We start from the raw sequence: 25,766 nt of genomic DNA, 5'->3' as shown, positions 1-25,766 counted from the left end.
TAGATTGGTTAAGAAGAGATTATCGTTTTGGGAAATCTTAGTTTTAATTCAGATGCTGCCGGGCACAAAGTAGTCACTTCTGGGTGACTACTCACTCCATCATCAACTGATTACCACTCTCTGAATGCCTGCTTTTTTGGTGAAATTTAACCTTAGGGCCCTTCAAAGGAGTCCTGGGCATAAGAATAGACAAATGTCTAGTAAAAGAATGCTATAGCAAGAGTTGCTTTGGGGTCTGTGATAGGTAGGAATGAGGATTCCACAATGTTATCAAAACCTTTTAATATTTATAAATACTTTAATAGACTTTTAGTATCCTGTATGAAGAGATGAAACAAAACTATACCCATTGTTTCCCAAAACATGTAAATATGCTTTTGAATTTATATTGTTATTCATATCTTCTTTTTAGTATTAGGTCAAATTGAAACAAAACCTTTTGTAATGGTTTGGTGGGAGAGGAATTTGTCACACTAAAGACTTAATCAGAAATAGTGTGTCTTTTTTCCCATTTAATCTTCAAAGACGCTTTAGGATACAGAGAACTCACATAGAGAATATAGGGGATTCCAATATACCCTACGCCTTCCCTCCTTCCCCCTTCCCGATGAATAACATTTTACATGCAGATGATACATTTGTTACAATTTGATGTGCAAATATTGAAGCACTGCTATTAACCGTGGTTAATGGTTTATATTATGATTTACATTTTGGATCTTACATTTTTATACGTTTTGACGAAATTTGAAGTGGCCTGTATCCCTTATTGAAAGCTCAAGCTGAACAATGTGAATGCCATAAAAATGCCTTATATTCCAAATGTCACTATACATACAAGACAACAGATCTTATTGTGATGAAAGACATGACTAACATTTTTATTATTTCAAATATTTTTTTGTATTTTATTTGTTATTTTTTAAATTATTTCATTTTCTTTCTTCCACTACATTGCGAGTGATACTTTAAGAATAAACCACTGAAGAGCAGAAACTCCAAGGAGACAATGTGGTGAATATTCATAGCACTTAAGGAAGAAAAGTACACACCTTATTTGCTTTTTAACAGAAGCAACTAATTTTTCAATTCTGTTCAACCATATACATTCAAGAAAATTTATGAAGTGAAGGCCAAAATATCTACTTTTATTTTTCTCACAAATCTGAAAGACATGTCATTAAATGGTTCCAACACCGTGAATTCTTCATATGGGATAAAATAAATGATAGCCTTATCAGTATTTGACCTATTCTTTCATGTTACTAAAATGCTGCTTATTAATGAAGAAATGAAATACTATGCCACTTTTATATCATTAAGAAAAATTAAGTCTTTATTTCTTAACACCTAATTTTATATGTCACAACAAAAACAAAATGAATGTCAATGAAGACATTTATTCTAAGCACAGGAAGAAGAAATTTTAAAGAGTAATTTAATATCTATACTGATTTTCAATTATAGACAATTCACAGCCTGTTTAATTGGTATAGAAATTTTCTGGCTATTTTTATTACTGTCCAACAGTAAAGCACCAACCTACCAACCCACCTGCATACTACAGCAGGAAAGCAAACCAAAAAAAAAAAAAAGATTAAACATTTGGGGTAAAAAAAAAAATCAATAAACTGGGCTTTGTACAAACTGAGTTATGACCCCACATTAGCTATAATATTTAAACCCCTTTGAACCTTGGTATTTCCCTCCATGAAATAAGCAAAAAGAATAAGACAACTTACAAAGTTTATTTTTGCCCTTAAATTAGATGGCCCCATCTAATTCCATGGCAGATCCAAGGGCAAAATTTGAGTTCAATATGTATGAATTGGAAGAGAATGGTCACACCTTTAGCAAATACCTCATAGAAGATAGGTTCCACAATTTGAAGAGAGGGAAAAATACGAATTTCTAAGCATTTCTCCAGGAAGAATGCTCCGTAACACATGCTCTTATCCATACACTTTCTCACAATTTTGAGGAGACAATTCTGTTTGTACTCTTTCATGTAGAGCCATACCTCTCCAGGGTATAACCATCTAACAAGTCTTCCCTTTCCTTGATATATTGTAGTAACCCATCCTCCTATTTCTGGCCGGCTGAAAACACTCTTGTGACCACATTTTAGCATTGCCATCTAAGCGTGTTAGACTTCAAATATTTATCTTCTGCAATTCTTTATTATAAAAATTTCCAAAATAGATATTAAACCATAACTACTCTGAAAGGATCACACTATTTGTGATTAAGCCTTTAGTGTGAAAATTTCCTCTCCCACCAAACCATTAGAAAAAGTTGTGTTTCAGCTTGACATAATATGGTCTACTAATTGTCAAAAAAAAATGCAATTTCACTCATGACAGATGTTTGTAATTTTACAAATCAATGATTACATATGTTCTTATATATTCTACATGATTCTAATTGTAGGATATATGATCCTAATATTATTCAACATAGATTAAAACAATTTTACACAGGTAATATTCAAATACAAAAATGTCAGGCACCTAACTGGAACATTTACACATCATTTGGCTTCAGAACCTTAAATCATAAGTGCTTAATAATAGTACAAACATTGAAAGCTAAAGCTTACAATACTAAAAAGAAGGTATGAAAAACTATATAAATTCAAAAGCACATTTAAACATATTGAGAAATAATGGACATAGTTTTGTTCTACTTACTCATACAGGATATTAAAAATTTATAAAATATTTATAAATATTAAAAGATTTTGATAACATTGTGAAATATTCATTCCTACCTATCACATACCCCCCAAAGCAACTCTTTCTAAAGCATTCTTTATTTTCTTTATGTAGAGGCCACCTCCTGCTTCTATTGTGATTTGATTATGTTTGCTCTGAAGACTGAATTTGTCTTTCCAGCATTCAAATGAACAGGAATAAGAAATAACAGATGTAAAACAAAGGGTCAAAGAGGTTGAGGCAAGGCTTCTGAAAATTATCCCTTCAAAAATAGCACACATTCCTAGAGACTCCCTTTGACCCTCTTTGATATCTCTATTTCTGGGACTCAGACAGTGTATAGAAAGGAAGAAATCCCAGGAGAACTGTCAAGCTGCTGATAATCCTTTCCATTAACATAGAAAACTGAGAGCGGACTATTCAACTTAAAGTTTTAAAGGAAAATGTTTCAAAATACAAAACCTGACAGAACAGGTTCCACTCAATCCAAAAGACATTTCTGAGGGCCTATACCATCTAACCAGTAATGTGCTAGGGGACTTGTACATATGCTGTTTAACTTAATCCTTTCAACAAATCGACCAGCTATTTTAAAAAGTTTTTTTAATGATTTCAGACAGGTTAGGCAAATCTCTCAGGTTCACATAGCTATTAAGTGACAGCGCTGAGACACAGATCCAGCTTTATGACTCCAAAATAGGTGTTACCACAATATCATTTGACTTACCTAAATAACAGTAATAACAAACACACAAATAAGGTTCTAAAGATGATGACATAAAATAAAGTGAGTTGTTTCAATACTATTACAATGTTAATGTAAAACAATCGAAAAGGCACATAGTATGTGATAAAGGAAAGAAGTTAAATCACATTAATATGATTGTCTATACTGACTATTGAAAAATTATGGTCTATACTTAAAAGAATGCTTGACAATGAACATTTGTAATTTAGTAGTGAATGCATTCTGTCAGAATTAGAACCTAACATTAACATTAGGGCTTAACTTGACATTCCTGGGAAATAGATTTTGCAAACACATAGTATCAAATTTGTATTTTGCCTATACTAATCAAATGCCCAAAACTTCTGTTGTATTATTATTTTGTATGCATAATAAACATACACAGTAAAAGGAAATGCATGGAAACTTATTAAATTCTGAAACTTTACTACCTATATTTCAGAAAATTAGTAATTCCTTAAGGCAGTGGTTCTCAATCAGGAACAATTTTGCCCCCTGGGGGACATGTGGCAATGTCTGGAGACAATTTTAGTTGTCACAATTGGAGTGCATAGGCGGTGCTACTAACATCTAGTGGGTAGAGGCCAGGGATGCTGCTACACATCCTGTAACACATAGGACAACCCTAGAGAACAAGGAATCACCCAGCCCAAAATGTGAAGCTGGTAATTCCCACCCTAAGCCTATGCTTTCAGTGCTTGCAAATTAAGTTTGAATTTATTTATTGTTTTAACTTTAAACAAAAACATATACGAAGACAATGCATACATGTGCTCACCACTGAGCTCAAGGAATAAAAAAAACATAGTTAAATCTCATTAGGGTATTTTTTTCCTGACTCCCTTTCCCAAACAAATATTTGTAAATATTAGCTAAAATACTATTATATCTGTATTATATTGAAGTATATCATAACATATTAATCATATTCTATTAGCAAAATTATACTAGAACTATCACATGACTCTAATAGAACTGATTACTACTTTACAAAGGAAATCTAAAATTAAAATATAATCTCATAAAAGCACATGGAAAGTAGGGATGTGTTCCTTGTATACGGAATTGCCTGTATACAGAAAAGAATGTTATTTTGATTACTTTACCTCCTGAATACATAAAAGAGATGAAGTGGTTTTAGAGATGTAATTGCAATTGTTTAAAAATAGGTTAGTTGGGAAGCAGCTGTGGCTCAATAGGTTGAGGCTCCTGTCTACCATGTGGGAGGCCCTGGATTCGCATCCAAGGTCCTTGTGAATTTTAATCCTCCATCCTGTGGACCCTGGGATGATGATGTCCACTCCATCTCTAAAAAGAGAGGGGGCTTAGATGCTACATGGCTGATGGATGAGATTTTCCTGTTTGCAGTTGTAGACTCTCTTGGTTCCCTGTTGTTGTTTAACCATCCTCACCTCCCTGTTACCTGACCTGGGTAACTCCTATGAAGCACAGCCTAGGTATTGCAACTCTGCAAAGGATCAGGGCCAGCCTGAATACGGAAAGTCCAGAGATTCAAGTCTCCTGAGCATACACCAAACCTAGTACCAACGACAGTTTCAGTAAAAGTGACAGAAAAGGCAAGTTCACTTCTGAGTCCAACTCCATCACACTCAGGAGCACAAATTCCAAAGTAGGGCCCAGTGGCAAGGCACTAAACTCCACAGCCACCTGGCATAACCATAGAACCTGTTTGCCTCCATAGCCCTCAGGAGCACCAGTACCTGGGTTGTATCTGCTTTGGCTATCTCTGGGTTCCTGCTGAGATGTGCATAAGCGTGACGCCTCTGATGACCTCACAACTCATTTTGAAGTCTCTTAGCCATATAATTTCATTTGTCGTTACCATTTCCCCTTTTTACCTTTTTATTCAAGGTCTTTTTCTAGTTGTATCACCAGCTATTGACTGGTAGTAATGCCTCAGCACTAGGGAGACTCATCCCTGGGAGTCATGTGCCATACTTGAGGGAAGGTAATGCATTTACCTGCTGAGTTTGACTTAGAGCCTGGCCACATTTGAGCAACATGAAGGCTCTCAGAAGGTAACTCTTAGGCACCATGTAGCTCTAGGCCTAGTTGAAATTTCAAGCACACAGGCTCATAAGCATAGTCATCAGTATAAGGGCCCATCATTGGACAATCATTCTTCACTGATTTTTGCCCTTGCACTTGGGGGATTGTTGAGGAGCATAGTGTCTTAAAGATCCATTCATATTGTCACATATATCAGGACTTTATTCCTTATTATGGATAAATAATATTCCATTGTACACATATTCCACATTTTGTTTATCCATTCTTTGGTTGATAGATACTTGGGTGATGCTTTTTTTTTTCTTTTTTTTTGGCAATTGTGATTAATGCCGTAATGAACGTTGTTGTGCAAATATCTGTTAAAGTCCTGGCTTTCAATTATTTTGGGTATATACCTAGTAGAGAATTGCCAGATCATATGTTAATTCTATACTTTGTTTTCTGAGGAACAGCTGAACTGTCTTCTACAGCAGCTGCACCATTTTACATTTCCACCAGCAATGAATGAGTGTTCCTATTTCTCTACATAAATGAAAGTAAATTTAATATATTATCAACAAACTAAATAGGAAGCTAGTAGGAAAAAACTAAAAACAATGTGATGGTTTCCCATCTGTTCTGTTAGTTTCATCAAAGACATTGGGGCTTGAACACTCTGACCTCCATATGAATTGGGTTACTTTATGTCCAGAGTTACAGACATCTGCTTCACACCTACAAGTTAGGGTAGGCATTACTGTATAACCTTGATTCTCATTTCATAGTTCAAAGTCCTAGACATCTCTGTGAGGAAAAAGTCACTTTCCAATTCTACAATCGCCAGGGAACTCCTGGTCTACCCAACCATCAGTATACTTCAATAGATCAGATATATATATAATACGAAAGAACCAGAATTTTAATGAGGTTCCAACATGGTTTAAAGTCTCCAAGGCAGCAGAGAATATGATCTTTGAGCCACATCTTACACAATTATTAATAAGACTTATGTTTTGTTCAAAATGTAAATAGGCTCATTTTTCTCTATTTAAAAAATATATTTAAAATACAAGTAATAGAAGATTAATTAATTAATTAAAGCCTCCTTTTCTTTGTGAAATAATTTGGTAACATTATGGAGAACAACACAATCAGTGGTGGTGGTGACAAATGAAAACATTGGTATTAACTAACAATAGACATAGAGGGTAACAAAATAAGCAATTCTCGTATTTCTTTGTGTGTTAGGTGTGATTATAACAACAGGCATTGTAGGAAATCTGGGTCAAAGGAAACTTGAGTCAAGAAAGGAAGCAGAAAATATTTTAAAAAAAGATTACTCAACTAGGCAGTTAGAAGTAAAAGATGAAAAAGAATAAAAACTCATAATAAAATTATTTTTAGAATGTAATAACATGCTCTAAAATAGTTATTTATTCTATCATGATAAAAAAACCAGACAGTAATGTTTCATTATTGTTATTGTCATTTCTAGTGTTTCATCTCCTCTGAAGAATTATGAAAACAAACACAGTGAATACAAGTTATTATTCAAGAGAAAAAGCTGCTTTCCAATTCTACTATACTAATGCAACCATAGCCTTAATTAATATACTTGTAGTCTTCTAAAGTCATCAGCCCTTGTAAAGTCCATGAACACATGCAAACTCACAAGACTGCATAAAATACAGATGGTCGATCACCACAAAAATAGATCAATGATTACAAAGATGGATTGAGGAGACAAAAATGAACACTACTATTACACATGTATGTGCTTCCTGACTATAAGAATAATTAAACTCTAGAACTGGTTAATTGAGCGAAATTAAGTAATATTTTTCCCTGCAGAATCGATAGATACCCATTTATCTTTGATAACATACATGTGTCATTTTGTGGATTCAGAACAGTTGGGATGATCTTGCTGTCATTCTAATCATTTTGTCAGTATGCAATAATAGGATATATAAATCTTACCAACTGTTACGAGATGTGAAATCACATTTTGAAAAATATAAAAGTACGTTAACCTGTATAACCTACACATGGGTACAGTGCCAAATACTCAGATGGGTTTCAGAAAAGCTATACTTCGATCAGAAGTGGAAATTATCTGGGTAAAATACACACACACACACACACACATACACACACACAAATATTCCCAGGCATCAATTGCAGAGACATCTATGGAAGTATCTCGATAGTTTCCCAGTATGAAGGAAGTACCCTGGAGCTGTATTTCACTTGGGGTATTACTGAGGATGATTCTGGTCTTTTATGAAAGATAGAATTTATTTGAAATGAAAGGAAGGAAGGAAAGAAATGAGAAAGGGGTGGGACAGGACACTGGACAGATGCATGTTCAACAGAAATGCACCTCCCCCTTCAAAGTAAGGGAGATAGAGATCAAATAGAACAGTTGCTTAAAAAATATAGGTGCCTGGTATATAGTGTGGTTTGATTTAAGAAAGAGTTATAAGAAAATAACTACTTAAACTAAATAAGTCATAGTAATTCAGGATATCAAAAGAGAGATATCTTTCCTTGATCTCTTTCTCTTACTCAACTCTTCTGTGTTGGCTTCTGTGATACAATATCCCGGCACATTCCCAGATATGATGATTCCTTTTGCTCTGATTTTCTAAAACTTCCCATCCCCTCAACCAGTGTGGTCCTCAGAAATGTAGTCTTTAGCCTTTCATTTATCAAATTTTCACATTCAACCTCAAGAAATTCATTGGTTATCACAGTTCTAGCAATCATTTCTTTGCAAATGATGCCAAAAATCCTTATTTTTAGCTCTGATCTCTATCCTGAGTTCCAAAACATACCCTAAAGAACATATGTATAAAGCTTTTCTCCTTTGCCCTAGAAGTATTTTCTCTTCCACCTGATTCGACTCTTTTTACCAGTGTTAAAACTATTTGATCACCAATGCCTTTCAGTGAATTATTTTTTACTTCCTATTTACCTAATTTTCTTTTTCTCTATCCTCAACTTATTTCCCATTTCCCTTATGCCTTAGGCATGAATTTGCAATTATCTCCCCATCTCTATTCTCTCTATGCTAAAACATCAGATATAATACAAGCAGAGTTAACTAACTAAAACTAAGTTTGACCATGTACAAATGCAATAGCTTGGCATTCAAGTTGTCTACCAAGATTCAAAAACTCTGATGCTCATAGGGGCTGGGAATGAATCAGAATAGGTAAAAATCAGTGGGAAGTGGTGGGGCCTGTGGCAATCAGGAGAGTATATGACATTCAAATTCCATTTTTAAGCATAATAAATGCCAAAGAAAACACGTATCATACACACATATATATACATATATATATTTTATACACACACACATATATATAGCTGGGGGTATATTCCAGTTTGTCATCTCTATGCCTCTACAAAATGACCCCCAAACTACCTTTATTTCTTTCCTTTTCTTTTTCCCCCCAACCTACCTTTAATATGATCTTTCTCACTGCTACCCTATGTGTTCTGACAAAGTTCAGAATAAAAACATTACCCTTTATATGCCTCAACCCTTTGCACATCATTCCCTTTTCCTAATCCTCTCTATCTGAATCCTACTAGAGCTTCAAAGTCCAGCTCAAATTGCACTTCTTCCAAGAAGATGTCCTCAACCATTGCATACCCTCATCTACAACTGTCCTTCTGTAATCCCTTATACCAGGAGTTTTTAGCTTTTTTTCTTTGTGTCATGGACCCTTTTGACATGAACTTATGAACACATTCACAGAATAAAATAAAATACATAGGAGTATAAAAGAACCAACTATATTGAGATAGCTATCAAAATATTTACAAAAATAAATTGTCATATATTAGAAATGCTTCATTAAAGCATTGAGAAACAAGATGTAGTGGCAGTTCTGACTACTATAATTTTGAAGTAGTAACGGGTGTAAAAATATGTCAAGATATCTGTCACAACAATAATGTGATATGAAAATATTTATTATTTCTGTTAATGACAACGTTAGAGGCACTGCAAATGCTAATTTGGTCTGTTGTCTACAACTGTACTTAAAGGAAATTAAATATTAGCTAAGGTTAATGAAAATAAAGATGCAATAATTTTCACATCCATATCCAGGACCTCTTGAATTCTATCTGTGGATCCCCACAGGGGGCTTTGGACCCTTGGTTATTAATCCCTTCTTTATGCACACATCTTTACAAATTATTTCCAAGTAATAATATTATACTACCTTCTATATTAATCAACTTTCTTAGCAAATGCCTTGTATGAGCTAATACTCACTCCCTACCAAAATGAATTTTCTCAGCATTTTATGAACCATTTATATGCACTAATGATCTAAAATAGAGAAATTTTATTTCCCCCTTAACACTTGCATCAGTTTTTTGAAACTGCTAGTTTCATTTCTTTGTCAATGTTCTGTATGTTTCTACTAATAGTTATGACCACCAATATTGTAAAAATACTGTCTTGTCTTAGTTTTTTTTTTTTCTTTCAACAGATCAAGTGAATTTATACTGAAGCAGATTTCCACAGCTGGTTTAATGATTTCAAAAATCACCTAAACATAGTGTAGTGACCCGGAGCTATGCACCCCCGAAAAACATGTTCTTAATCTTAATCCATTCCTGTGGGTATGAACCCATTGTAAATAGCACTCTTTGATGATTTTCCTTCAGTTAAGATGTGGCCCAATTGAATCAGGATAGATCCTGATCCTATTATTGGAGTCTTTTATAAGCAGAATCAAATTCAGACACACAGAGAAAGCCACGGGAAGAAGCCAGAAGTCAATGGAATATAAAGAAGCCAGGAGAGGACACCATGTACACTGCCATGTGACAGTAAAGCCAAGGACTAAAGACAAAGGACCACCTGTATCCAGCCCCAGAATGCCACAGTCTTCTGGGAAAAAGCATCTGGTGACAGTTTGATTTTGGATTTCTCCTAATTTCAAAACTGTGAGACAATAAATTACCACTGTTAAAGCAGATAGGAAACTACATCAGTTGGACCGAAATCATAATTGTACACTTAAAAAACTTCACGACAACCTTAGGATATAATGTGCTTTTTGTTTCTATGTGCTACCATATGTACTTTAAGACACGATAATTTCTTCCACGTAGTGAGCTCAGTTTCTAGTTTAAATTTAGATATTTTGAAATAGACATTAATTTTCTAATTAATAACCTTAAAATTTGGGCTAAATCTTTCTGATGAAATAAGAGTAAATTATTACTTTTTAAAGTAATCTACTAGTTGTCTGGCAGAGAAGAGACTATTGTTCCATCATACTTGAAGAGATAATACCAGTGTTAATTAAAGTCTCTGGGAAGCAGTGTTTCTTAATTGTATTTTTTATTGTAATTGTTTTGCTGTCATGAGAAGACAACTGTGACACAGGAGCAACAAACTATGATTACGCATGGATGGAGTTTAGCACTGCAATTAAACAGAATTTATAAAAAGTTAATCTGATACATATTTAATGCTATGCATTATTGATGTGCTACATGGAAATTAGACATAAATGGTAAACAGCTCTCATATGAATGGCAAATTGATCTTACTTTTCCCTCACTGAAACATTTCTGGAATGGAAGTGTGAAAGAGGAGTTGGTGACTCTTGTCTTCTCTTATGCCTGATAAAAATGGCCTCCTTTGGGGACTGTAAAATCAAATTGTTTCAACACAGAACCGTCCTCCTTACAATAAGATTCCCAGAGGTTTGATTCATCTGGATAAAATCAATACTAAACATAATCACTCAGGTGAGTTACTCATTTATGCCACATACCCTTACAGCACAATTTCAATTATGCATACCATTAAATTACATGTTAAATTGTTTTCTCCCACAAATAGTACTAAGAAAATGAATTTTGAGGGAGCACAGTAAGGAATAAGGAGAAATTTCAGAGTATTTGGCATTGAGAAGGAAAGCAAGCTAGTTTTTTAAAAAAAGCCCTCAGTTGTATGCTATGAAAATAAAGAAGGCACAAAACTGGTGAGGCAAAGGATGCAGGGATGAAACACACAGATATGTAAACCAGAGGTAGAAATAAAGGCTTAGAAAAGAGAATGGATATTTAGAAAATAGGAAGTGATGAGACAAGTCCAGGTCAACTCATACACAGCAAACAAGAAATACATGGAAGCATCAAGTATTATATATACTAAAGTAGCCTAAGCAGGATCTACGCTTTATGATTCTCCTTCAGTCAACTTCCCAGATTACAATCCAAGAAGATTCAGCATAATAAAGTGATTTTACATTCAGCTGTTTTGAAGGTATAGTGAATAAGACTACATACAGCTCATTCAAGAATTTAGATTTAATTTGCAGCCGTCTTCAAATTGCATGTAATTCATTCCTCCCAACTGGACCAGGTTTACTCAATTTAGTATATGTTATTTAAGTAAGAAAATAAAGTGAAATAGGAAAAATAAATCCTACGTAATGTATTTCTTGTTGCATGTAGAGGGACATTCAGAAGCGAGAATCTGCCTCAGATTCTGTTGTCCATTCCCTAAAGAGACTTAAAAACTAACATGTGTTTTTAATGTTATTGGCAAATAAATACCACAGTAGCATTCTGCATATTTATTTTCTTTTTTATTTACCAAGGTATGTGAAGGAAAAGCTACGCTGTTTTAATAGGTAGAATAGCTACACTGTTTAACGCTTCGAAAAATGGTTCGATTTTACTATAATTTGGTTATAAAGAAAAGATCAGAAAGCTTAAATCACAGAGGAGTCAGGAGTTTAGTTGCCTTATTGTACTTTAAAATTAAACCCTCCAACTGAAAAAAAAAAAAAAAGAGGGAGACCTAAATCATATTTAGGCTTCATGCTTTGTTCATTCTGACTAGTGTGAAAAATAATAAATGGACAAGGAAGGGCAGGACAAATGTGAACAGCATCTCATTTCAACTCAGAGAATTATGGACTTGCTTGTTGCACAGAAAAAAAAACTGTTTTCTTTTGCTAAAACTTGTTCCACATAATGTTTTTTGTTTTGTTTTGTTTTTTACAATGCTGTGCGCATTACTAAGTAAAATGGGTCAGAAATGATGTCTGTAAACTGAAGGCTGTGCCTTTAGACCAGTTGTCTTCCAACCTGGAAAATATTCCTGGTTGTGGTCTGCTTGGGACAACTTCTTAAAAATAACAGTACACATGATTTATTAAGATTAATATGATATACAAGATAAAGCATAACCTTTAAATCGGGTTCACAGAAATGGCTTTTGTTTCAGTGCAAGTTATTGATCAGTTATTTTTTAAATGTTGGGTTTTTAATCTGAAAAAAGGATTTCTTAGCAAAGCATAATTCTTATTGAGATTAATACAGGTGTGTCCTGATAATAAAGAGCTTGTATAAAGCTTAGTCTTAATGAATACATATATCTATAGATATAGATTTAAAACATATACATAAGACAAACTGTAAGGCAAGTCAACCCTACAAATTGGAAGAACTTCCATATAGGCATGACCTGCTTACATTGTAAACATATATTCTTTGAGATTTAGAGAGAGCCTGAGGGGAATATGGCAAAATTATGAAAGTGATACCATAAACCATTCAATGTATTCTTTTCTTTCCAGCAAAATTTTACTGTTTTTTTAAAGATACATAGATCACAGAAAATGTTACATTTAAAAATATAAGAGGTTCCCATATACCCCACTCCCACCACCCCCAATCTTTCCATACCAACAACCTCTTTCATCACTGTGGCACATACAAGGCATTTGGTGAATGCATTTTAGAGCACTGCTACACCACATGGATTATAGTTTACATTGTACTTTACACTCTCCCCCAGCCCATTCAGTGAGTTATGGCAGGGTATAAAATGTCCTGCACCTGTCCCTGCAATATCATTCAGGACAACTCCAAATATTATGCTATAGAATTATTGGGACTCAAACAATGAAAGAAATTGTTTCACTGATGTGGAGACAGTGGCCACAGGAATTGCTCAGGGCAGGGAGAGGGAAGAAAGGGTGTGATATGGGGGCATTTTCAGGACTTGGAGTTGTCCTCAATGTATTCTCAAAATTAAAGCAAATTACATGGATCAAAAACAACCTCCAAATCCCAACAAGCCCCCCAAAACAAAAACAAAACTATAATGAATATGCTCTTTCATGAAAAATCTTTTCAGTTTTTCCATTAATAAATTAAATCAGACATACTGCAAATCCTAATATGTTAGATCTGTATAGTGCTTTATTCTACAAAGCATTTTATTTTGTTTAATCTTCACAATGACAGAGGCTTCGAAAGCTTAAATAGTTTTTTCATGGGAGAAAGAGCCAGGGCTTTAGAATCAAGATAGACCTTGTTGGGAATGCCAGCACTGCTAATCTGCTACTTCCTAATTTGTGACATTGGGAAATCTCTAAGCCTAAATTTACTAATCTGTAAAATAAGAATGAAAATACTTATCTCATAGAATTTTTGTAGGATTAAATGTGATAAATTTCTTAAAGTGCTTGGCACAATCCATAGAACACAGTAAGAGTCTAACAAAGGACAACTCTACCTCTTACCATTTACCTTAAGAAAGCTATTTAACCTCTTGACCTCTCAGCTTTTCCATCCATAAAATGATGAAAACATCTACTTAATGGAGCCATTGTGTTAATGAAATGCATGCACTTTTGTGCACAATGAATGAAAAAGAATGCTATATCTTCATAGGTACATGCTTAAATTTAAAATGATATATATCTAATAAATGGCAGGCAGAACTGGAATTAGATCTTCTATGTTGAATCCATTTGCTACCACTCAACACACCTAAATATTCCTGATTTTATTATCTAAATATAGAAGAGTATTTTCTAACAACTCCACTGACAAGCTAGCAATCTAGAAATACCTGTGTTAAAGTGAGTTGAAAAAGGAAAACATCCAAGTTACCTGAATTAAGGCGTCATTCAACATGCCTTCATTAACCTCCAGAATTATGTTTTTTATATCTTCATATGGCATGCGATATGATCCCAGGAAGATAGCTTTAAAAAACAAAGATTTTATTATAAATAGAAAAGAAACAAAATTTGAAATTCCTAATAAATGCCTGTTCCAATTTCATAGACTCATAATGTGAAATTTCTGTCACTCTTACTAATTTAGAGTTATGGCCAATAGTCTATTTGATGAACAATTCTATCCATCTAGGAAAAATGGTCTATCAGCTCAGGCTCTAAAGTTTATAGCTCATGTGTATTCATATACAAAATAAAACAACTTCTAATAGCATTCCTGACAATATGCTTATGCATATTTACTGATATGACACAAAATGATCCATGAAAATTCAGAGATCTTACTTCTATTAAGTCTTTTAATTCAGTATCAGTGTAGAATTTAGTGTGGAGATTGTTAAATTCATCCAACATAATATTTCACAGGAATGGAAATAAAGTAATCAAATAAAAAACTCATTTCAATCTACATTGCAATTCTTCCAAGTAAGAAAAACTTAAAGTGTCTGCATCCCTGTTGACATTCAGGTAGCATACTATTAGTTGCTTTGTGTGTTGAGGCATGATTTCTCCAGTGAAAGTTTTCTTATTTGAATATATATTCCATTATATTGGAATAATTAAAAAATTAAATCCAAAGAAGCTCATGAATACTCAGAAAGCTATCTTTCAACATATTTAACTTCAAATTCCATTAAACACACTTTTTAAATAACATACCAATGTTCTTATTAAAAGAACATTAATATATTTCTAAGAACTTTTCTTTAACTCCCATGAAAAGGTCTACATAAACTTCACTGATACCTAATGGAGAAAAAATCCATATCATCTAGGCAAATGATTGCCTAAAATTAAAAACCAAATGAGATCAAAATAATCTAAATAAAAAATGTTGGTAGATTTCAAATAGCAAATAAGATGAAACTGTGTTTTGTTGTTTTTTTTTTTAAAAGACTGAACATCACCTTTATAAACAAAATGTACCATCAGTTAAACAATATACACATTCACAAAAGCAATTTGTAGACTGCTTTTATGACATTTCTACTGACACAAAAAATGATGAGTTGCTTATTTTAATCTCATTGCCTAAAGCACATTCCTTAACAACAATATTTATTTGTGCAATTAGAAATGCTTGGTATAGGGAAGCGATCTTGGCCCAATGGATAGGGCATTTGCCAACCACATGGGAGGTCCGCAGTTCAAACCCCGGGCCTCCTTGACTTGTGTGGAACTGGCCCATGCACAGTGCTGATATGTGCAAGGGGAGACATCCACGTAGGGGTGTCCCCTGCGTAGGGGACCCCCACACACAAGGAGTGCACCCCATAAGGAGAACCGCCCAACGCGAAATAAAGTGCAGCCTGCCCAAGAATGGCGCCACACACACACAGAGCTGACAAAACAAGATGATGCAACAAAAAGAAACACAGATTCCCGGGGCCGCTGATAAGGATAGAAGCGGTCACAGAAGAACACACAGCGAATGGACACAGAGAGCAGACAACTGGGGCGGGGCGGGGGGGGGGGGGGAAGGGAAGGGAAATAAATAAAAAAAATAAATCTAAAAAAAAAAAAAGAAATGCTTGGTATATTGAAATTTCTCATAGATAGTGTCTTTGTAGCCTCAAAATCTAAACACAGTCTAGTGTGGTGACCAAAGAGAAATTTCTAAATTCAACACATAGGGGAGAGTATGTCAAAGTAAAATTGAAGGCCTGCTTAAATGAAGATGGGTTTAACTGCCCCACTGTTCCATTAGAAAAAGCATACTTAATGACTAACTGGTTTGTTAAAAACTGCAAGGATCACTACGTGGTATTAAAGTGTAGTGGTTAACAATTGAACTAGCTCACATCAAAATTACTTCAAGTATACAGGAATGGCAGTAAAAGGATTTGCCCAATAAGACTGGACAATGCTCTACTAATATCAATCCCATGCCTTAGGCAGAAGGAAAACACACACACACATACACTCTTCTTCCAAGTCTGCCTTATATGGCATTTTGTTCTCTAATAATGCTTTCTTAGCAGTACTTTCCAAAGCTTAATTTTTCTGAAACTTCATCTGGCCAGACCAAGTCTTAATTTTTATTTGCCCCACACTGGCTAAACGCTAAACAGGCAAGCCAGATCATGTTGACAAAGAATCTTGTTTCTAGCAGATGATAAATATGCCCTTCACTACTACTAACCCCTATATAAATACATTACATACACAGATTCTGGGCTGTTTTGGGATCGAAAACTCTCAATTCTTTCACTTTTTTCTTTGCAGGTATGGTCTTCTTTTCTTCTAAAGCATCCGGATTCCTTTGAACTGAAAGAAAATGTTGATTCATAAACAATAATCCGGGTACACAGGATACCATTAGTAAGACATTTTAACTACATTAATGAAGCTCATTGTAAAATAAAAAAATGTGTTTATTTCATTAACTGGAGGAAGAGGATATATATAAAAGTATAGACTTGTTCAGAGGTTTACCTACAAATTAGGTATCAGTATTTAAGCAGAACAGATAAGGCAAATAGAACCAAAAATCAATTGCTACTTCTTACTTAATGTGCAACATTAATTACTCCTTTGCCATGGACCTACAGCAGCACCGGAATTAAATATAGAGTAAAACCTCACTAATTTGCACTAATTGAGGAAAAAAGCAGATAAGCATTTCTCCTAAAATATGCTAAAATTCAGACAATTCTTAAATTCAATGAGGTTGCTTTAAAGAACATAAGTTCACTTTAACTGAAAACATGCTGCCATATAAAAATACCTACAAAGATGCTTAGAAGAATATGTATTAAACATTTGCAAGTTGCCCAATAGTAGCACCATTTGAATACACATTCATATCTAAAGAATAGAACAAAAGGTTTACTTTTGCTTTATTCATAAATTAACAATCAAGTTCAAAAGAGTTAAAATGACGAAAAATATGACAACCTGCAGCACCAAGAAGTGGCTTTAGCCACCTATTCTCCCAGCCTCCTTCATCCCTCCCCCAGATAAGCCATCCAAAAACCAAAGTAACAACAATGTAGCTATCTATTGTGAAAAGGAAGCTTCAAGTCAAATATCTAAAGTCCTCTCTACAGCTACCATTATACTCTTATTGATGGTTTACCTCTTCTAAGATAAAAACAGGTTTGCAGGCAAAGGGACCATCAAAGTATGAGAAAAGTAAAGACAATATATATTTTTAATTAAATAAATTATTGACGTATATCACTCATACATAAAAATACATAAACAATAAGTGTATAATAATAGTTGTGAACTTATAAAACAAACATATATAACATCATTCAGGACTATTCAATACCATGCATTGTTGTTAAACATTTTTAACTAATGATGAAAGAGCATAGTCAAAATATTACTACTAATATTTTTTCAATCAATTAGAGTGATATGCTCCTGTCCCCAAACTCATGTAACTAAACTTCATCACTGAATCATAAGGCCATAATCATGCTGCTTCCTTAATACTGCTAAAATTATAACTTTATTTTGAGATAATAATTATTTTTATTATCGTTTATCCAATATTTACTAAGAGATCATACCTGAGTTACTGATGTTCTTTTCTTGAGGAAAAGCTACACACAACTAAAAGTGCATTTTTTTAAAGGCTATGTGCTTACAGCACAATTGATGCTTACAACTAATGTTAAGGACTTGATTTAGGCCATGGATTTCATCTGTTATTTGTACAGTATGCTCATTAAATTTTCGTATATTTGCACCAATAAAAAGGTGGTCTCAATGAACTTGCACTGTTTTGATGCATTCTGTAACAAGTCTAGAAAAACATTTCCCAGATGCTATGATTGTCTGGGTAGGCTTTAAACTCCACTATGACCAATTGTTACCCATGAATATTTACAGGTTGAAAATATTATCGCTTGGAGGATATATTAAGATTATTCTTCAAACTGACAGGCTTTTGCCTGGCCCAGGCATACATACCTGCATTATGAATTGTGACTTAAATCCTGGGATCAAGAAATGAAGATAAGAATTCCATGAATGGCCACTGCTATTCTAAGAATAACTAGAGTAAAGCAAGTTTAAACTAGCCCGTTAACTAGACAGCCTTTCAAAAACCATCAAACTTTTGCCATGATCAGTAGATATTGACCAGTGGCTAGTATTGACTCAGGCCTGCTTGTTTTTAAAAGCATTCCGTAGAGATCACAGCCTGAGGCTTACATAAACACAGAATTAAAGAGTAGTAATGAGAAATCAAATTCATCCTTATAATATCGAAGTCTTCATAAGCAGAAAAATTGCCTGCTTTGACAATTATTACAATATGTCACTTGTCTTAGGAAGCTTTTGTTCCATATATATTTCTAATACTTATAAAACTTAAATAAACTATAGCAATTCTATAATTATTTGCAATTACTTGAGTGGGACTGAAGAGTTTTTTATTTTATTTTAATAGTTTCAATACAAAAACTTCAAGAATTAATTTAGTCATCAGGTTCCTAATGAGGCGACCAATCAAATATAATCACTCCCTATACAAATGAAAAACCATATGGTGACTGGATTTGAATTCAGTGGGCTCCATTAATTTGAGTACTTAAGATGACAGAATGAAACATTATGAAATACTTTCTGTAGGAAGATAACGATGCTAGTATTAAAGACATTTGCATTACTATGAAAGATATGTTAACATGAAGATAATCATTATCTAAGTTAAAATGGCCACTGATTATTCTTATATTTCCCTTAATACATACATTTTTACATGAAATTGAACTACAAACTTATTCCTTTGCAACTGAGGGATATTTGGCAGCATAAATAAAATAAACATGGTTATGTTCTTTCCCCAATCTAATTTAGGCAATGTTCATGAATCCGCTATTATTTTCTGTTATCCAAGTGGATAACCAGAACATGTGATGAGATGTATATAATTTGTAGCGAATTTAACTGGGTAACTGAGTGATTTACATAGTGATATTTAACCATAAATCATAATAAAATATGTATAACTACTTTATCTCAAAGTTTTAGTGAGAAAGATTGATTCCTAAAATCAGTATCAATGCTGTTCGTCTATAGGTTCATTCATTCATTCATTCTTCCAGCAAATATTTGTTGAAACCTTCTGCATCAGCCTATTGCAAACCTATGTATACAAAACTTAAATGTCTACATATATCTATTAAATAAGAGGCTATAAGCAAATTAGTAATTACAGAAGTATCTCTAAAAGAAGATAGAGTTTTAAAATTGTCTTATCCATAATAATATAGTTTGGAGGAAGACATGTACATCACTCAGCAAATTTTTTCTGTTATAACACTATAGTACAGAGGATACTGTATTTTTGAATCTGATGCAAGTAATGCTGTATATCATATTATAAAGAACATGTAGAAAAGGAAAAGACAATTCCACTAAGTACAGTATATAGAATACCAGGTAAAAATGAAGCTAATAATGGTAGTATTAAAAAAAATACAGTGCTGTGAAAAGCCAATGTACAGAATGTGACAAAATAGTTTTCAATTATGTATTTGATAAGAGTTTAATATCCAGAATATATGAAGAAGTTTTGGATCACACAAAGGTTCAACAATGGCAGGGGAGGAATACTGGTGTGGGATGTTATTGACAGGGGACACATGGTTGGCAGGGAATTCTCCAGGGCATATATCCAGGATACATAGAAATTTTTGGATATTTTCATAGTGGTTACAATTAAAAACAACAACTGAGGGAGTGCGGAGTTCCTAGCCAGCAGAGCACTATCACAATCCCTAAAGGAACAGCAACAATCCCACAAGTGCAACAACAAAGACCAAAAAAGAAGGAAGGTCCAACAATGCATCCTTGATACTTATGACTATGCTTGTAAGCCTGTGCACCTGAAATAAGAACAAGGCGTAGAGCTACAGGGGGCCTAAGAGTTACCACCTGAGAGTCTCCATGTTGCTCAAATGTGGCCAGTCTCGAAGGCAAACTCAGCATATAAATGTATTGCCCTTCCCCCAGCATGGGACATGACTCCCGGGTATGAGCCTCCCTGGTGCCGAGGGATTACTACCAAGTACCACCTGATAAAGTAACTAGAAAATGACCTTGAATAAAAAGATCAACTCAGACCAGCAGAATATCTCAGTATACATATAATACCAGAAGTTAAAAATGCTTTTTGACCTGAACAAAAGGGGGAAATGGAAAGGACAAATGAGTTTATATGGCTATGAGTCTCCAAAAAGAGCCAGGAGGTTATCAGAGGGGTTGCCCTTATGCACACCTAAGCAGAGTCCCAGAGACAGATAAAGTAGATACAACCTCAGGTATTGGTTCTTCTGAGGGCTACAGAGATCCACAGGTTCTATGGTCATGGCACATGGAGTTCAGTGCCATGTCAATTGGCCCTACTTTAGAGTTTGTGTTTCTTTGTGATGGAGCTGGACTCAGATGTGATCTTTGTCCACAAGCCTCTCCAGTTACTTTTACCGGAACTGTAGTTGGTGCTGGGTTTTAATGTATACCCAGGGGACCTGAATCTCTGGACTGACCATGTGATAGCCAGGCCCTGAGCCTCAACAGACTTGCAATTCCTATACTCTAGTTTATGGGACTCACCCCACTCAGTTAACATGGAGGTGAAGAAGGTGTTCAACCACCACACCAGGGAGCCAAGAGTGCCTGCAACTGAAAGCAGGAGAATTGCATCCACATCCATGTAGAATCTAAGCCCCCTCTTGATATAGATGTGGAGTGGACACAACCATTCCAGGGTCCACAGGATGGAGGAATAGAGTATGGATTAGAGAGGACTTACTGATATTCTATTCATGAACTATTGTGATTAGTAATTGAAGAAAATGTGGCATTGATGTGGAGAAAGTGGCCATGGTTGCTGCTGGGGGTAGGGAGTGGGAGGAAGAGATGTGATGTGGGGGCACTTTTGGGGGTTGGAGTTGTCCTGGGTGGTTGTGCAGGGACAGTTACCAGACATTGTACGTCCTCCCATGGCCCACTGGGTGGACTGTGGGAGATGGACCATTGACCATGAGGTGCAGCGGTGCTCAGAGATGTATTCACCAAATGCAATGAATGTCTCATGATGATGGAGGAGGTTGGTGTAATGGGGGGAGGAGTGGGGTGAGCGGGGTGGGTGGTATATGGGGACCTCATATTTTTTTAATATCATATTAAAAAATCAAATAAAGACAAAAAAAATTCAAAAAAGACCTCCAACAACTCAACAAAAAAGACAGACAATCCAACTAAAAAATAGAAAAGTCCATCAATTGTTCTTCAAAGTAGATGAACAATTGGCAAATAAGCACATGAAAATATGATAAACATCATTAGACATCAGAGAAATGCAAATCAAAATAAGATACCACTTCGCATCCACTAAGATGGTTATTAAAAAATAAATAACCAGTACTGGGAAAGATGTAGAGAAACGGAAACACTTTCATATTGTTGGCAACATTGTAACATGGTGGGGGAAGCAGACTTGGCCCAATGGATAGGGCATCCACCTACCACATGGGAGGTCCAAGGTTCAAACCCTGGGCCTCCTTGACCTGGGTAGAACTGGCCCATGAACAGCACTGACACTCCCAAGGTGTGCCGTGCCACACAGGGGTGTCCCCTGCAGCACTGACACTCCCAAGGTGTGCCGTGCCACACAGGGGTGTCCCCTGCGTAGGGGAGCCCCATGCACAAGGAGTGCGCCCTGAAAGAAGATCTGCCCAGTGCAAAACAAAGTGCAGCCTGCTCAAGAATGGTGCCACACACACGTAGAGCTGACATAAGATGATGCAACAAAAAGAAACACAGATTCCCAGTGCCGCTGATAAGGACAGAAGTGGTCAAAGAAGAACACGCAGTGAATGGACACAGAGAGCAGACAACTGGGGGGGGGGGGAGGAAGAGAAATAAATTTAAAAAAAAATTTTTTTTAATTGTAACATGATGGTACAGCCACTATTTCTCAGAAATTTGAACACAGAATTACCAGATTATCTGGCAATTATACTTCTTGCTCTATACCCAAAAGAAATGAAAGCAGGGACTTGAAGAAATACTTGTATAGCAATGTTTATAGGAATATAATTCACAATAGCCAAAAGGTGGAAACAACCCAAGTAACCATCAATGGATGAATAAAAAACGGTGATATACAAAATAGAATATTATCCAACCATAAAAAGAAATGAAGTTCTGATACATTCTACAACATGGATGAAACTTGAAGACATCATGTTGAGTGAAATATACCAGACACAAAAGGGCAAATATTTTATCATTTCACTTACATAGAATACCTATAATAAGAAAATTCATAGAGACATAAAGTACAGGTTACCAGGGGCTGGATACAATGGGTAAGAAAGTAGAGTTATTGCTTAAGTGGTACAGAGTTTCTTTTAGGGTTAGGAAAAGTTTTTTGGTAATTGATGGTGGCAAAAGTAGTACAGTACTATAAATGTAATTAGCATCACTGAATTGCATATGTGGAAGTAATTAAAATAGGAAATTTTGTGTTGCATATATGTTACAATAAAAATGTTTTTTAAAACTGCAAATGCATGTAACTTTATGCATATATATTATATGTAATAACTGCCCATTGTTCTTTTCAACAACTCATGCAGATATAAGAATTATGATGGCTCTCTACATAAATATGTATTTTATTGATATGTATACAATTCCTAAATGGATTCTACATATATGGAAATGATTTTCCATGTCTTAGTTTAAAAGGTACTACTGTACCTCCAATTCAGCATTTGCTAATTTTAAAATGAGTACAGGTATGACAACAGCAGGCAGAAAAATCTATGATTTCAGTGTATGATATCTGCTGTGATCTTTCTTTTGTTATTTTCACTTTATTTTTAATCAAAAAATGAATTGCATTTTTAGAAATATACAAACCCTAAATGAAAAATGACAGAAGATATTTATATATGGGCAACAAATAAAAGACTAAAGCATAACAAAAAAACATTATTTATGGATGAGTGTAAATATAGCAAAATTATAAAAAACAGAAAAGACAGTCAAGAAATTCATGACAGTGGTTGCCTTGGGGAATGAAAATGATACTGGAGATGCAGAACCTTGAAAATGGCAACTTTACCTATAATGTTTTATTTCTATACAGGTAAAGATCTGAAGCAAATATCACTCAATGGTAGTACTTATTCATTCTTGGGGGCTGGTACATAAATGTTATATTAGCCTTGGTAATTTTCCATTTTTTAGACATAAGCATAAAAATCATGACTTGGCTCAATGGATAGAGCATCTATACTTACCACATGGGAGGTCCAAATTTCAAACCCAGGGCCTCCTTGACCCGTGTGGAGCTGGCCCATGTGCAATGCTGATGCACACAAGGAGTGCCATGTCATGAAGGGGTGTCCTCAGCGTAGGAAAGCCCCATGCACAAGGAGTGTGCCCCGTAAGGAGAGCTTCCCAGTGCGAAAGAAAGGTCAGCCTGCCCAGGAGTGGTGGCCGCACACAAGGAAAGCTGATGCAGCAAGATGATGCAACAGAAAGAGACACAGATTCCCTGTGTCATGGACAAGAATAGAAGCAGACACAGAAGAACACACAGCAAGTGAACACAGAGAATAGACAACTGGGGCGGGGGGGGGGGATAAATGAAAATAAATCTTTTAAAAAATCATATGACGAAATTACTTAAATATATGCATCCCCTTTATAGCTTATAAACTGTTAGCCTGGTAAATCCCAAGGAAAAAGTAGAGATGGGAATCAGAAATAATGTAAAAGAGAATAATTTTTTTAAAGCTATAGATTAGTCAGTTTGGTAAGCATCCACAATTTTGTTTTCTATTGCTTTTCCAGTCTATTTTGTAAGGACTAACACATTTGTTTATCTAACCTTGAGAGGGAACACTGATGCAATATGCATTAAGAGAGTATATTTGTCTTCTCTTACATGCTGTACACTACAGCTATGTAGTTTACCCTTGTTGTGGCAGAAGAGAGAAGTTGGTGATCACAATATTGAAGGCCAGGACGCGAGAATTCTCTGAGAAGGAAGATTTATTACAACTGGCTAGGTCCGGCGAACTTTTGTCCAAAAAAACCGAGCCCTGAGCAAAATTTCCAGGCCCATTTTATGCAGAGGATTTGGGATCGGGGGATCAAGCAGCACTTCTGGTGTGAAAAGGAATTTCTTTGTTAGTTCCTTAGGGTTTGTTGGGATGCCAGGTAAGCCTCAATTAACATACTGCCCATACTCTATCTGGATGTAAGCTCAAATACATATTCAGTCTACATCCTTCCTGAACACACAAAGCCTATAGAGTCTGTATCACTTAACTGGCTTTCCAAAAACTAGGCAACCTTGGATACAGAATTAGATAAGTTTGAATGCACGCACAGGCCAATATACACACTGGCCATATTATTTTCCCCTTTGATGCATGATTAAGTTTGTTAAGCTTTGGCATCACTATTTTCAGAGTCATTATGTAGGTGGCTGTGTCTTTACCACATCACTTATTAAAGCACATACCTTAGCTATTATTAAGGGGAGGAAGCAGGAAAGTATGGTAAGAGCATGGGAGGGGTTACAACTACTCACTACTTTGACTTCCCACTTTTTTTTCCCACAATTTTTCAGGAGTGTTCAATGATAAAGTTCTTGGGGAATATTTGCAGCCCCTCCTGGCCTCAGGAGGAAGTCTCCTTCCAAGCGGCAGAAAGTTGAGGAGGGTCTATCAGCAGCCATCCTTAGGGCCATTGATGTCCACGTGGACTCCTTGCCAGGTTTCAGATACATCCACCGATTTTCTATGTTACTAGCCTGCATTATTTCCTTTTTCAGAGAGTTTACACCTTTAATTTTGAAGGGGTGTTAAAGGGAGATGATTTTTCTCTTCTGTAGCTACTTCCTGCTGGTTAGGGGCAGTAGACTCTACCTGACAAAATGTAAAACTGCTCTTGCTATTTCAGTTGGAGGAAGATGGATTTGGCATCCTGGGCGAAGCTGGATGCAGTTTTTATATGGCTAATAAGATGTTGATTCTATAAAACTTAATTAGAATTTTGAGAATATGTGGGTTCATTAAAAGGACAATGGATTACAGAAGTAGAAAATGTTAGGTGCTTGCAAAGGCTAAAAGTTTTCAAATTTGATGGGAAACATTACTTTTCCTTACATTATTTTATGCTGTTGGTTAACTCTAGAAATTGTAATTGACAATGGAGTTAGGTATAATTTGCCAA

The 25,766-nt window shown here is 35.2% G+C and overlaps 1 protein-coding gene across 10 annotated transcripts in view; it reads right to left on the bottom strand.

Annotated features, from left to right (window-relative positions):
• Positions 1–25,766, bottom strand: part of DIAPH2 (diaphanous related formin 2) — a 1,008,307-nt gene that overhangs the window by 531,585 nt on the left and 450,956 nt on the right. For all 10 annotated transcript variants that reach the window (XR_009184437.2, XM_004477009.4, XM_004477011.4 and 7 more), the window contains 2 exons: positions 16,716–16,817; positions 14,422–14,516 (listed from right to left, as the gene is read on the bottom strand). Coding sequence is in view for 9 of the 10 variants with exons in the window: in XM_004477009.4 (XP_004477066.1) it covers positions 14,422–14,516; positions 16,716–16,817 (197 nt within the window). In the remaining variant the exon portion in view is untranslated. The remainder of the gene's footprint in view (positions 1–14,421; positions 14,517–16,715; positions 16,818–25,766) is intronic.

Source organism: Dasypus novemcinctus, chromosome X (assembly GCF_030445035.2).
Source record: "Dasypus novemcinctus isolate mDasNov1 chromosome X, mDasNov1.1.hap2, whole genome shotgun sequence".
Lineage (NCBI taxonomy): Eukaryota > Metazoa > Chordata > Mammalia > Cingulata > Dasypodidae > Dasypus > Dasypus novemcinctus.
The sequence above is the reverse complement of the archived record's forward strand: the minus strand, read 5'-3'. Positions and strand labels throughout refer to the sequence as shown.